This window comes from Rana temporaria, chromosome 2 (assembly GCF_905171775.1).
Source record: "Rana temporaria chromosome 2, aRanTem1.1, whole genome shotgun sequence".
Taxonomy (NCBI): domain Eukaryota; kingdom Metazoa; phylum Chordata; class Amphibia; order Anura; family Ranidae; genus Rana; species Rana temporaria.
This window is the reverse complement of record NC_053490.1, coordinates 132,104,633-132,118,561: the sequence shown is the minus strand read 5'-3', so window position 1 is coordinate 132,118,561 and position 13,929 is coordinate 132,104,633. Positions and strand designations below refer to the sequence as shown.

The window sequence follows — 13,929 nt, the reverse complement described above, 5'->3', positions numbered from 1 at the left end:
GTATTCAGTGGGATTGTTGCCTTCAGTTCTCTCCGGCAGTCCTATGAACCAAAGATTGCACCTTCTCAGCCTGTTTTCCATTTCATCTTGATGTGCATGCAGTTGTTGTATTTGCCTTTGCATGTCTTCTGCAGTATGGCTTAAGGGGTGCAGTATATCCTCTGCTGCTCCTATGCGGGTCTCTGCCTGACTATCTTTAACTACCTTCGCCCCTATAAGTAGTAAATTTACGACCATCAGAGTGCGCTTACTTAAAATGGTCCATAAGAACAACAAATTGATTATCATCATTTGTCACAGCAGGTGGCCAAAATGTTTAAATTGACATGTTTGGGATCAATTTCAATTTTTTGCCCAAAAATTGTGTATTATGTTTATGTGCACTAAAATGTTATGTATATTTGGCTGCACAATTTTTGTGCACCATAAAAAATGCAACTGGGTCTTCTCCTTTTAGAAAGATTTGAAGGTTTGAATTTTTTTTTTCTATCAAAAATTTACATTTTTAACAAGTTTATCAACGTCTAATTGCCTTGGACAGCAAACAGATAAGGTTCCACTTAAAAGCGGCGTTCCACCCAAAAATTGAACTTCCGCTTTTCGGATCCCCCCCCCCCGGTGTCACATTTGCCACCTTTCAGGGGGAGCAGATACCTGTCTAATACAGGTATTTTGCTCCCACTTCCAGGCTTAGATACCCGAGCCACCCACGGGTATCTGCGCCACTTCCGGTGCCTCCCATTTTTTATTTTTATTTTTGTCACAGGGGCATGCTGGGCTTCGAGCACCCAAATGCATCAAAACGCATATGGTTTTTATTGCTGGGCCGTCTTTAAATGCTTCAGATAACTAAGGGATATGTAGTGGCAGATCCAATTTTTTTTTTTTTTAGATTTTTTTTTTTTTTGTTTATGCTGTCTGCATTTGATCCTCATTTTGTGTCTCCCATTCCCATCCCCAGCAATTTTGCATCCACAGGAGACTCTGTAATTGGACAGCTGTTTGGATGTGAAGTGGAGAACTGCAGCATGTGCAGATGCGGCAAGGAAACTGTGCGTCTTTCCACAACCCTGCTCTTTACCTTGTCATACCCAGAAGTCAACAGTATGCGTGAGTATAACATCACTTGGCTATCAGGAGCTCTAATCTGCCAGACACCTACTCATACACAAGGGTTTATGTCCAGTGTTCGGCATACTACCTCAGAGTACAGCCTGATCCTCCTTAAATGAAAGCACTGACATTAAGTGAATAAAGTGACAGGCCAGAGACTGTCGGGCTGCAGAGGAAATGGTTAGATTAACTAAATGAGGAAAGGGAATTTTGGGACTTTGAATGAAGCAATTGAAATGTGGAGGTAGGAAAGGTGAAAAATATTTAATTCATAACATGGATATATGTCCAGTAAAATATATAATTTTTATTTTTTTATTTATTTTTTTGAGATGGATCACACCACACACACACCACACACACCACACAGTAAATGGGTACATACGTCAATACATTGGCCATAATAAAAATTAATCTAAGTGCATGAAGTGGCATGGCCTACTAAATGGCAGCGTGCCCAATACTATATAAATTTTCACATGATGTATCAAAATATGCTGGGTCTAAATATCGGTGGCATCATTGAATATTATACTTGGTGGATGGGTAGCATTCCATGTATGGTGTGACTGTGACATCAAATGTAGCTTGATGCATTTCGTGGATATCTACACTCATCAGGAGCAGATGCAACAAATTCCTATAGAATGTATGAAAATAAACTCTAGAGAGGGTAAATGACTATATATAGATGGTTGATCAACCACACTTGCCAACAAAGACAGTGAATGTGGTAACTGGCACAGGGTGAGCTAAAAGCATAAATCTTGTCAAGGGAGCTGAGGTGGCAATATATGATGCAGGAATGGATAATGTGGGGAAGTGCATAATTGTTTAAAATGATCTCCATGTGGCAAAGAGTATTGAATGTATGGCATCTGGGAACAAGTTAAACTTGTATGCAATTATGACAGTATTGAGATTAATAGATTAAAGTTATTTAATAGGTAGTGTTACAGATACAGATACACAAAAAAATTCACTAGCGCTCAATGAGAAAAATCATAACCCAAATGTCAAAATTAAGACTTATGTGAGGTGAATAGTCCAGTGCTGCGGAAATAGTGGTACCCGGAAGTACCAAACATACAGAAAAACACCAACAAAGTCCGCGCTCATGGATATCCCCAATGTAAAATGGCCCAAATTAAGAGAAAAATATAAGAAACTGAATTATTGGGGAAAAAAAACAATCCTTTTTTATTGAAGATCAACTTCAGCACTGTAATGAACAGTCCATGTGCAATGGTAAAACAGGCTAATAAAGCTTATATACATCTCATGTAGTATTCGCCAGCAGCCACCAACAGATTCATGGGGTCAGAGCTCATGGATTCAGTCACCATGCCATCAACAGATGGAACACACAGTACCTTTAGGGGCAGATGGAAGAGAGGCAATGGTACAGAGAATGTCGTCGCACCATCAACAGGGACCTGACATCGAATGATCCGCGTAGCCTCAAGGTGTCACCGTAAGATGGTAGGAGCGGGATCCTCTAGCGAATCCAGCAGCCGGGGACACGGCGCGATGAGGTCTGTGAAAGCGGGCGCTTGTTCCGTACGAGCGCGCTGACGTCACACGTCTGGGACGCTGCTCGGCAATCGAGATAGTCAAACAAGGATGTGATGGGTGCCCTCTGGTGGGGAATTCGTAGAGTACACGCTCCCATTCGCTGGCAGTTTTCCATCAGTGTAAGAAAAACTTTAAAATGAAGTTGATAATAGCAAAATTTAAAATTAAGATGGAATTTCCATAACTGGGGGGGGGTGAGTATATGTCTTGACGCGTTTCGCGCTTCAAATTGCTTTTTCAAACTTTGAAAAAGCGTTTTGGAGCGCGAAATGCGTCAAGACATATACTTACCCCCCCACTTATGGAAATTCCATCTTAATTTTAAATTTTGCTATTATCTTCATTTTAAAGTTTTTCATTCGCTGGCAGTTTTCCATCAGTGTATGGGAGCGTGCACTCTACGAATTCCCCACCAGAGGGCACCCATCACATCCTTGTTTGACTATCTTGATTGCTGAGTGGCGTCCCAGACGCGTGACGTTAGCTCGCTCGTACGGAACAAGCGCCCGCTTTCACAGACCTCATCGCGCCGTGTCCCCGGCTGCTGGATTCGCTAGAGGATCCCGTTCCTACCATCTTGCGGTGACACCTTGAGGCTACGCGGATCATTCAAGGTCAGATCCCTGTTGATGGTGCGACGACATTCTCTGTACCATCGCCTCTCTTCCATCTGCCCCTAAAGGTACTGTGTGTTCCATCTGTTGATGGCATGGTGACTGAATCCATGAATCTGTTGGTGGCTGCTGGCGAATACTACATGAGATGTATATAAGCTTTATTAGCCTGTTTTACCATTGCACATGGACTGTTCATTACAGTGCTGAAGTTGATCTTCAATAAAAAAGGATTGTTTTTTTTTCCCAATAATTCAGTTTCTTATATTTTTCTCTTAATTTGGGCTATTTTACATTGTGGATATCCATGAGCGCGGACTTTGTTGGTGTTTTTCAATAGGTAGTGTTAGATTAACATCCTCCATCCAGGAAATTGTGCAGGGAAATCGGATATCGTCTGCCTATGTTCAGCTTTTCAAAGTGTGCTTTGGAAGCTGCCGCAAGCAAATTTAGTACAGAGGAGCCTGTACAATTGTGTAAGGCTGGAGTTCAGCTTTAAGCGGAATGTATTGTGTATTTTCAATGCGCCATGACACCAGTGTCCTTGTCACCCCTTGTATTATGTCTACTATATAATTTTTTTTTTTTTTCTCCAGGTAAAGATCCACCAGAGTATGAGTTTGTAGAGATCCTTAGGAGAAGTATCTGTCTGGAGCAGAGCACCCAAGCTTGGTGTGAAAATTGTGAGAAGTACCAGCCCACAGTAAGTTCTTGAATGGTTGTAGCTAGTTTCTCATTCAGGAAGGTATCATTAGTTGGAATGCTTGCATAAATTGAAAAATTATTTTCTATGCAGTGATCTAAAGTCCTTCTTTTGGGAGGAAAGGAGATATGTAAGAGATCCTGTTCACTGGCATTTAGCTACCCTGGTAGCTGTCCATCAAATGGTTGGGGGGGAATCCATGTCCAGTGCAGGTTGTGGGTGGTACAGGGATTTAAAAAAAATGTGGCCTGCCTGACCTGTTTTTAGCAACCGATTAGTTGGTAAGACACCACTAGCTGGCCCAAAACAGTTTTTGTTTTTTTCAAGGAATGTATACATTCCTTGTAATGGGAAGAAGTGATCCAGAAAAGCAAACTAGAAAAATAAAAATGCAATTTAACAATTGAAGCACTCGCAGAAGCAAATGCATACGCACGTAGTGCCCAAATATGTAAATGGCGTTCAAATCACACCTGTGAAGTATCGCAGCAAACGTGAGAGCAATAAATCTAGCCCATGATGGCCTCACATTGGGCAAAAAAATGGGCCAACTTTACTTTTTTTTGAATGCATAAAAAACAAAACTTCCCACCTGAGCCCTTCAGCTGTTTTGAAACAAGACCCTGACAATCACGAGCATGACTCGTAGAGGCATGGTGGGATTTGTATTTGCTTCACAGCTGGAGGGCCAAGGTTGCCTACCCCCTGCTCTAGGGTCTCATATATATATTTATATATATTTATATTTATATATATATATATAATGTTTGGGAGTTCTGTGTAATTTTCTAGCAAAGTGTGTGTGTGTGTGTGTGTGTGTGAAATATCCCCCCCCCCCCATGTAGGAGAGATGTCAGAATTGGCCTGGTAGGCAAGTGGTTAAGGAAGCTTTTTATAAAAGGCTTATGTACATATTGCTGGATCCTCTTCCAGGGTCTGTGTGTTTATAAATCTTTTATACATTTTTGAGTGACTCGGTCCAATCCAAATTTCACAAAACTCGATCCAATCGAGCATCTATTTCCTTGTTCAATTTTGAAGCCCACTTGATCAGTGGAAACGATACTTAATCCAGACAGCTTCTAAGTAGATATTTTCTCCCCACAGGTACAAACCCGCAATATTCGTGGTCTTCCTGATGTGCTTGTTATAAACTGTGAAGTTAACAGCACAAAGGAGGCAGAATTCTGGAAGACACAGGCAGAGGTATAGTTTACTATTTTTATTTTTTCTTCCTAAATATCAGACTGTTCTTTGCCAACTCTTTTTTCCACTCCATAGAAATGTATGCATAGCTAGGTTTTATAATATGCAAGCTCTACTCTGCCACTATCTACCATCTTACATATATTGCATTTTACAGTACGCTTTCAAAAAGTCGCTGACGAAAATAGAGCCAACTGTTCCAATTCCTAATGAAAGCAGCCCAGGAGAATGGTAAAAACCTACATAGATTTTTTTTTTTTTTTTTTTTAGTGTGTGTGTGTGTGTGTGTGTTATATAAAAAAAATATATTCTGTTTCTCAAAATGTAACTTGTGGTGTTTTTTTATACCCCTTAAATGTAGATATGCTTGCTGTCAAGCTCATATTATTTATCTTTTCTTAGGAATGAGTTCAATATTCCTGAGAATGCCCCTCTCCCACCACTGTTGCCTTCAGTGGAGGAAATTCGCAATGTATGGGTGCCATACTCTCTAAAGATGAAGTTATCTAAAAACAAAGAACTTGAGGTTCTAAATTGTGAAGAGAATGAGGAGGTAAGAGCTAGACGTAAGTGTGGCCAGTTTCACACTACCCAGTTTTTTTTTTTTTTTTTATTTTTTTTACTACTTGCTATAATTATCCCCTTTTTTTTCTCGGTATAGGCCGATGCGTATTCTTCTGCACATTTTTGGTAAAGAAATCGCAATAAGCATTTGGTTTTGTGCAAAAGTTATAGCGTCTACAAAATAGGGGATGGTTTTATGGCATTTTTATAAAACAAAACAAAAATCTCTTGTGACTGTGACATTATGGCGTTTGCCGCTATTTTTATACAGCTATAAAAATGCACTGATTACTGTGTAAATGGCAGGGAAGGGGTTACCCACTAGGGGGTGAGGAAGGGGGTTAAGTGTGTTCTTGGCAGTGATTCTAACACTGTGGGGGCTGGGCTACCTGTGACAACACTGATCACTGCTCCCGATGACAGGGAGCAGAAGATCCGTGTCCTGTTACCAGGCAAAACAGGGAGATGCCTTGTTTACACTGTTCTGCAGCTCCGTGACACGATCATCCCTGACTGTACAGGTATCGGATGAAGCATTTGCCTGAGTACAAGTACTCGGGCAAATGCTCGGTATCGATACCAGTATCAGGTCAACCCTAGAGACCACCATTATCGAAAACCAAACCGCCCACTGAAGAGGATACCGGCTGCCATAACAAAGATATAGGCGTGCGGTGGTCCGGAAGTGGTTAAAGCCTCATCGAGACACCACCAAAGCAAAAGCAGGTGTAAACAGAACCATTTTATTTAGTGACAGGGGCTATGACTGGCATCCAGAGAGCTTTAACAAAGTGTCTGAAGCCTTGTGCAGTGAATATGGAGGTAGCGGTTTTGGTAGCTCATTTACACTTTGGCTTCAACACACGTTAACGGCTAGTTTACACTTACTCCAAAACAAGGCCAGTCAAAGCCCCTGTCACTAAGTAAAATAGTTGGCTTACAGTCCTGATTACACCTTGTTTTTGCTTTGCTTAAAAAAATATACTCTGTGTAGCTCTAGTGGTGCTTCAAAGCCTCCCATAGAAGTCTATGGCAAAGCTTGCTTGAAGCCTCACTGAATCCTCACGGAAGCCTCATCGAGGCTAGCTTTAACATTTCTGTGCCCCAAGCTCTTTTTTTTTTTTTTTGAGCCTCTGCCTCTAATCCCATGTTTCAAAACGCCCCCCAATGGACAGGCTACCACTGCAGAAAAGTCAAACTAGATGGGTAAGATCATTTGCTTTAAGGTTTAACCAGTTCAGCCCCGGAAAGATTTTCCCCCTTAACGACAGGCCTTTTTTGCGATTTGGCACTGCGTCGCTTTTAACTAACCATAGCACGGGTGTGTGACAACGGTACCCAAACAGATATAGATATTGATATCCATCTCTCAAATTTATCTCTCTATATCTCTATCCAATATATTCTCTCATCAGTTTAGGCTGATATATACTTCTACGTTTTTTTGGTAAAAAAAAATCTTACTAGGCGTATATTGATTTGCACAAACGTTGGTGTCTACAAACTGGGATAGATGTGGGGTATGTATGTAATTTATTTTACCACCAGTGAAATTATGTTAATCAGTGCTATAAAAATTACACTGGCAGGGAAGGGGGTTAACACTAGGGGGCAATCAAGGTGTTGCGTGTGATCCCTGGGTGTGTTCTAACTGTAGGGGGGGAAGGCCACAATGGATCACTGTTCCCGATCACTGAGCATAGTAGATCTGACATGTCTGTCAGAATGTGGATCCGCTTGCTTACAAAGGCAGATTCCTGTTCTTCCTCTGTTCTAGGCGATCGCAGGTCTCAGCGGACATTGAGTCTGCCCGACCCATGGGCACGCTCCTGCAGCGACAGCGCCCACAACTGCGCGAGCCACTGTACTGGTACTGTGATTCGCTCTGCTGCAGTATATCTGCGTGAGCTGGTTAGCAAGTGGTTAAGTGTGTGTGTTTTTTTTTTTTTTTTTTATATAATATTATTTGTGTTTTGTCTTGCAGCCAAATCAACCAGAGGATGACAAGGATGAAGCAACAAATGTTTATGACCTTATGGCAACTGTTGTTCATATCTTGGATCCTCGTACAGGTGGCAGCTTGGTAGCCCATATTAAAGTAGGAGAGACGTACCACCAAAGAAAAGAGGTGAGGTTTCAAAGAGTTATTGCTCAGTCTGGTATACCATCGCTTGTGAAACTGTTCCCTGATATGAATACGATACATTTTTTTTTTTTGGGGTCTGTTCAAAGGTAATTTAAAAAAAATCTTTGGGGTTTATTTACTAAAGCTGGAGAGTAAAAATGTAAGCCTCATACACACATGTTTTCTGCAAACAACGCGTAGGATGTTGTATGCAATACAAGTTCCTGGCCAATAAATGTCAGCCAACAAACACAAAACAATGTGTTTTTTCAGCTTTTTAGTGCCACCCCTTGGGCAACTTCTGCTAATGTTGTGTTTTTTTTTAACCTTGCCTATAGCAGATTAAGGACCGGGTGGGCCTTTAGTCCTGGGTGAACGTCATCTCAGAACGGCACCTCTCGCAGGGCCACTGGATACAGCCGATGACTGATCACCATAATGACCCGCTGCCAGTACCATGTGATCATTGTGACCACTCACTACATATCACATGCCAATTGTAAACGGATGGCATCCATTGTATACAATTGTGTTGCTAGATGTCATTTGGTCAGTGATCACATGTCTTCTCCCTCCGGTGATGTGTTCTTCCTCCCTCCAGTCTTCTACCTCCGTCTCGCTGCTTACTACTTTTACCTTGAGACCCTGCCCCTTGTGATGGTACAAGGGGACGGAGTTGCATGGTGACATCACAGGATGGCCCTGCTCTGTGAATATAGCCTTGGGGTCAGTGTCTCATGATTAAAGATGGACAGAGGTACACTCTGAACAGTTTGCCATGCCATTCAAAAATGTAAGTTTAAGCTCTATTATGCAAAGAAAATTATCCAGAAAAGGCGTTGTTTGCAACAGAAGCTTTGGCCCAAAGTGGGAAAACTGTCCCCCAGACTAAAGAGGAGAGGGACCTTCCAGCTTATCAGTGCTCAGTTCTAAAGCCTGCATCTGATTTAAATGGGAGGGGGGGGTACATTAGTGAGTATTGAATGGGCAGCTTGCACATCTGAAAAGGTACCATCATTGCTAAAAGATGTATTCAGATTTTAGAGCAGCATATGCTGCCATCCAGACTTTTTTATTTATTTTTTTCTCCAGGGAAGGCCTTCCATATTTCAGGATAGTGCTAAAACGCATACTGCGTCTATGACCATATGCAGCCATGCGAAGTGGCCTTCCTGCAGTCCAGACCTTTTACCAACTGAAAAAATTAGGCACACCTTGAAATTAAAAAAAAGACCAAGAAGGCCTAGGACTGTTGAGTAGTTAGAATACTATATCTGCTAAGAATAGGTCAATCCTCTTCCCACAACTACAGCTACTGATTTCCTCAGTTCCTGGATGTTTTCAGGATGTCTTTATAAAAAAAAAGAGGATGGCACACCATTGTAAACATGGCCCTGTCAACTTTTTTTTGAGACCTGTTGCTGCCATCAATTTCAAAATTGCCTTATTTCTTAAAATGTTACATTTTGATTTAATTTATTTTTTCTATTGTGAATTAAAATTTGGGTTTGAGATTTGCATATGGTTGCATTCTGTTTTTTGTCGCTTTTGCACAGCGTCCCAATTTTTAATTGGGCGTTGTAATTTATACAATGCGCTCGCAGTGGGCTGGAAGTATGGCCAGCTTAAGATTCTTCAGGCCTGAACTGCAAACCTGAACATGTTAATGACCTGGTCAGCATTTATATAAATGAAACCAAGTTAAACTTCCTTCCAATAAAATTTAGAATGTTAGATTGTGTTGGCAGTCGTTTTCAAATTTCTTCAGTCTTAACTGCAAAAAAATGTTTTTGTAATGATTAATGTGCTTTTTTATTTTTTAGGGTGTGACACATCAGCAATGGTATTTGTTAAATGATTTCCTTATTGAACCTATTGATAAGGTAAGATCCTGGTATACAGGCCTCTTTCTCCCATCCCCCCACCTCCCCTCTTTTTTTCTTTTTTTTTTTAATCATCTAATCGCCTCCATTTATGTGTCCCATCTATTTATTTTTCTACTCAGTGTGAAGCTGTCCAGTTTGATATGAATTGGAAAGTTCCTGCAATTTTATTTTATATCAAGAGAAGCCTAAATTCCAAATACAATATGACAAGTAAGAGGAGACCATTTTGTGTTATGATTAAATGTTCAATCGTGTTGTGTGTAATTTATTTTTTCTGAATCCCCAAAAATATCCTGTTCCTCTTTAACCCCTTGCCTACCAGGCCAATTCTGATATGTTTAGCAGAGACCCTAGAGAATAAAATGGCGGTAGTTGCAAAAAACTGTTTCATGCATTTAAAAAAAGCTTAGTTGGCACAATTTTTTTTGCATGATGTGAAGGATGTTATGCCAAGTAAATGGGATACCTAACATGTTGCGCTTCAAAACTGCACACTTGTGGAATGGCGCCAAACGGCGGGACTTAAATCCCCATAGGCGACTTTTTTTTTCTTTGATTCCTTGTTCCTATTACAGGGAATGTAAACATCCCTTGTAATAGGAAGATGCATGATGGGTCCTCTTTACAGGGTCAATAAGTCCCCACATCTCACCTCTAGATTGGCAAGCCTGAAATAGAAAAAAATCTCTGCTTCCCAGCCGACGACTCGATCTGCTGTACATCTCTATCGTTGGCATCTGGCGCCAGCAGTTACCTTCTCCAACTCACCGATGGCAGGGGTGAGTCGGTAGAAGCACGGGAGGGGGGAGTATGAATAATCGGCCGCTATGATCACTCTTATGGTGTAGGGAATCGCCAGATAAAAAAAAATCTGTCTGTAGCTGCAGGCATCATTTAGATATCACCGCTCGAACCCAACCAACATCTGGCGGGCGGGAAGCGGTTAAAGCATGGTATACAGTGCTTGTGCTTTTTTTTTTTTTTTTGGCACCCTGCATCATCTGAAATACCTGTCTGATCCTGCCAGTTGCTACCCTCCCCTTTGTACACCGACCACGATATGTCAGGGCTGCTGAGTCTTGACTGTTGGCGTACGTGCATCCATTATACCCTGCTATCTGCAGCTCTCCTGTGTCTCCCTCTGTCCTCCTCCCACTTCCCCCTTCCTGTCATCACTTCCTATCGCTGATTCGCTCCTCTCCCCACTTCAAAACTGATCGGCCATTATCCTTTTACACATTGACCTGGGCTGTTATGTTTTATCTGCAGTTAAGAACCCAATTGAAGCCAATGTATTACTAGCAGAAGCTTCTCTTGCTCGGAAACAACGAAAGTGCCATGCCACATTCATTCCACTGCTGCTGAATGAGATGCCACAGGCAGGAGAGCTAGTGGGGCTGGATGCGGAGTTTGTTACACTCAATCAGGTAACTTGCAACATTTTTACATCAAATGATTGCTTGCATTGATGGCTTTGAAATCTGATTACCAGCTTCTCCATCCTATGCTAAAGGAATGATGACACTTGAGAGCCAGAAATGCATCTGTTTCAGGATCAAAATTGGGGGGTGAAGTTGTCCACGTAGACCATTGTCTGCAATGCCAGCTGTCGGTCTGCAATCGTGACCGGGAAGACTAATCTGCAAGCTTGGCTTGAACCACTCGTGGAGCACAGCGTGAAAGGGATGGTGACATGGAGGATGGCTTATGTGGACAGTTTTACCCCAGATGCTGCATACTTAAATGTGCTTCTTTTAATCATCTACCATGTGAGTTGCTAAATGTTGTACCTTCATTAAATGTAACCATATTGCTACACTTGGAGGCACCTCTCTTCTCCTTTTTATACTTGGTTGTGATATGACAATACTCTTGATATACAAGCAATGTCTTGATAGTCAATTTATGAAAAAATGTTGCTTGTCTTGCAAAACGCTCTCAAACCACGTTACACTTCAAGGTTTTACTGTATTGGGGGTGCTGTAACCCACCTTTCAGTCAGCGAGAATCGAAGCTGATTTGGAAGCAGAGGGAAAGTTTCAGAAAGTATGCCTCTGGGAAACCTGTGAGGAGTTTAAGGGCTGTTCTTAGAGCAGTAAAGAGCTTCAATTAAATCATACCAAATGTATTGAAGCCTACCAGTCCTAAGATGTGGTGGCTGTATTGCTTTCTTACTATCAAAGCTTCAATTTTTTTTTGTATGGTGTGGTTTTTTTTTTTTTTTTTTTTTTTTTTTTTTTGGAGCTGTATAATATTGGGTACGGTGAAATCTCCTAAACTTGCGTGATTTGGGAGATATTTGCACTGCTTGAAGCTGGTGATGTCACCGGTGCATACGCTCTGAAGGGACTGCATACCCATGCATCCCTTCAGAGGTCCGTGACTCCTGTGGGCATGCAGGGGGGTTGGCGTGGCTAGTCAGATGGCCAGAGGCTGCGAACTCGGAAGAAAGACTGAGTGAAGATGGAAGCCCTGTCAGCGGTGACAGAGCCGTGCTGGAAGGTTTTCTTCTAAGATAATATGCCAGTATGCCATTGTCTTGCAGGGTTTAAGATACAAAGTGCGGTTTATTACTGCGTTTAGAGTAAACCGTTTGTACAATTGCAATATTTTTTGGATGGCATTGATGGCTCACTGGCTGCTTTTTACTTGTTGAATGCAATAGCTAGACTTTTCTCAAAATAAACCATCACTAAGCATGCACCTTCCATACCCGAGTGCTGCCTTATCTGAAAAATATATTTTTACACCTAAAAAACTTATTATACGTGTTCCTCTTATACTTTTTTTTTTTTGGTTTACTTAGGAAGAGGCTGAGCTTCGAAGTGATGGGACAAAGTCTACTATAAAACCCAGTCAGATGTCAGTGGCTCGAATTACATGTGTAAGGGGACAGGGACCTAATGAGGGTATTCCTTTCATAGATGATTACATCTCCACCCAGGAACAGGTCAGTGTATCATGCACTCTTTATAGGAGCGTGGTAGGCTTGTGTTTATCCCTGCATACTACAGCAATCAAGGTGCACTAAATGAGTCTGTTCTCTTGCAGGTGGTTGACTATCTGACGCAATACTCTGGAATAAAGCCTGGTGACTTGGATGCCAAGATCTCATCCAAACATTTGACAACGCTTAAATCCACATATCTTAAACTAAGGTTCCTCATTGATGTAGGAGTCAAGTTTGTGGGCCATGGTCTTCAGAAAGATTTTCGAGTGATAAATCTGATGGTATTCTTTTTGTATACTATATGGCAGGGTGGTTGGGCCAAAACATTGGGCTACTGAGCTTTTGTATACCTATTCCAAACATGGAAAATAGAAACTAAGCATATGTTGGGGTAGAATGGTTACGTTTGAAAACGTGTTAAACAGTACGTCCAAAGATAAGCCGCTGAACCTGCATACAAATCTTATTTTTTCTGAAAGTCAAACTTTGGCAAGCCTCATGAGTCTGTTTTCCCTTTTAATTGGATTTGTGGCCTCACTAAGCAAAGTCTAGGAAGGGACAGGGCTCTGCTAATCTTTTAAATGTATAACGCTATACAAAATTTAAATCTACTATATACAGTACCTGTCATAGTAAGTTGCCCACAGTCATGCTGCGCAGCTCTTCTCTGAAAACAGTCCTTGTGAATCTGCCAACAGCTGTGTTCCTTTTGGACAAGTGACCACACTGATCCCCCCAAATTCCCCTCTCGGTACCAATCATACAGTGCCTTGCAAAAGTATTCACCCCCTTTTTTGTGTCTTCTTGGGGATTTACATAATTTAATTTACAGAACATGGCCACAACTGTGTGTGTGTGTGTGTGTGTGTGTGTGTGTGTGTGTGTGTTTTGTGAAGCAAACAACAAATAGGACAAAACAGTCAATGTGCCTAACTATTCACCCCCCTAAAGTCAATACTTTGTAGAGCCACCTTTTGCGGCTATCACAGCTCCAAGTCGCTTTGGATAAGTCTCTATGAGCTTACCACTGGGATTTTTGCCCATTCATCCTTGCAAAACTGCTCCTTCAAGTTGGATGGTTTTGTGAACAGCAATCGTTAAGTCTGACCAGATTTTTTTTTTTTTTTTTTTGGATTGAGGTCTGGGCTTTGGTTTGGCCATTCCAACACATTTACATGTTTCCCCTTTAAACC

The 13,929-nt window shown here is 41.5% G+C and overlaps 1 protein-coding gene across 1 annotated transcript in view; it reads left to right on the top strand.

Moving 5' to 3' along the window:
- PAN2 (poly(A) specific ribonuclease subunit PAN2) overlaps positions 1-13,929 on the top strand; it is a 61,514-nt gene that overhangs the window by 39,559 nt on the left and 8,026 nt on the right. The window contains exons 13-23 of the mRNA XM_040341069.1: positions 962-1,110; positions 3,899-4,005; positions 5,113-5,211; positions 5,369-5,442; positions 5,614-5,764; positions 7,760-7,903; positions 9,724-9,783; positions 9,906-9,996; positions 11,056-11,213; positions 12,593-12,736; positions 12,838-13,017. Coding sequence (XP_040197003.1) covers positions 962-1,110; positions 3,899-4,005; positions 5,113-5,211; positions 5,369-5,442; positions 5,614-5,764; positions 7,760-7,903; positions 9,724-9,783; positions 9,906-9,996; positions 11,056-11,213; positions 12,593-12,736; positions 12,838-13,017 — 1,357 coding nt within the window. The remainder of the gene's footprint in view (positions 1-961; positions 1,111-3,898; positions 4,006-5,112; positions 5,212-5,368; positions 5,443-5,613; positions 5,765-7,759; positions 7,904-9,723; positions 9,784-9,905; positions 9,997-11,055; positions 11,214-12,592; positions 12,737-12,837; positions 13,018-13,929) is intronic.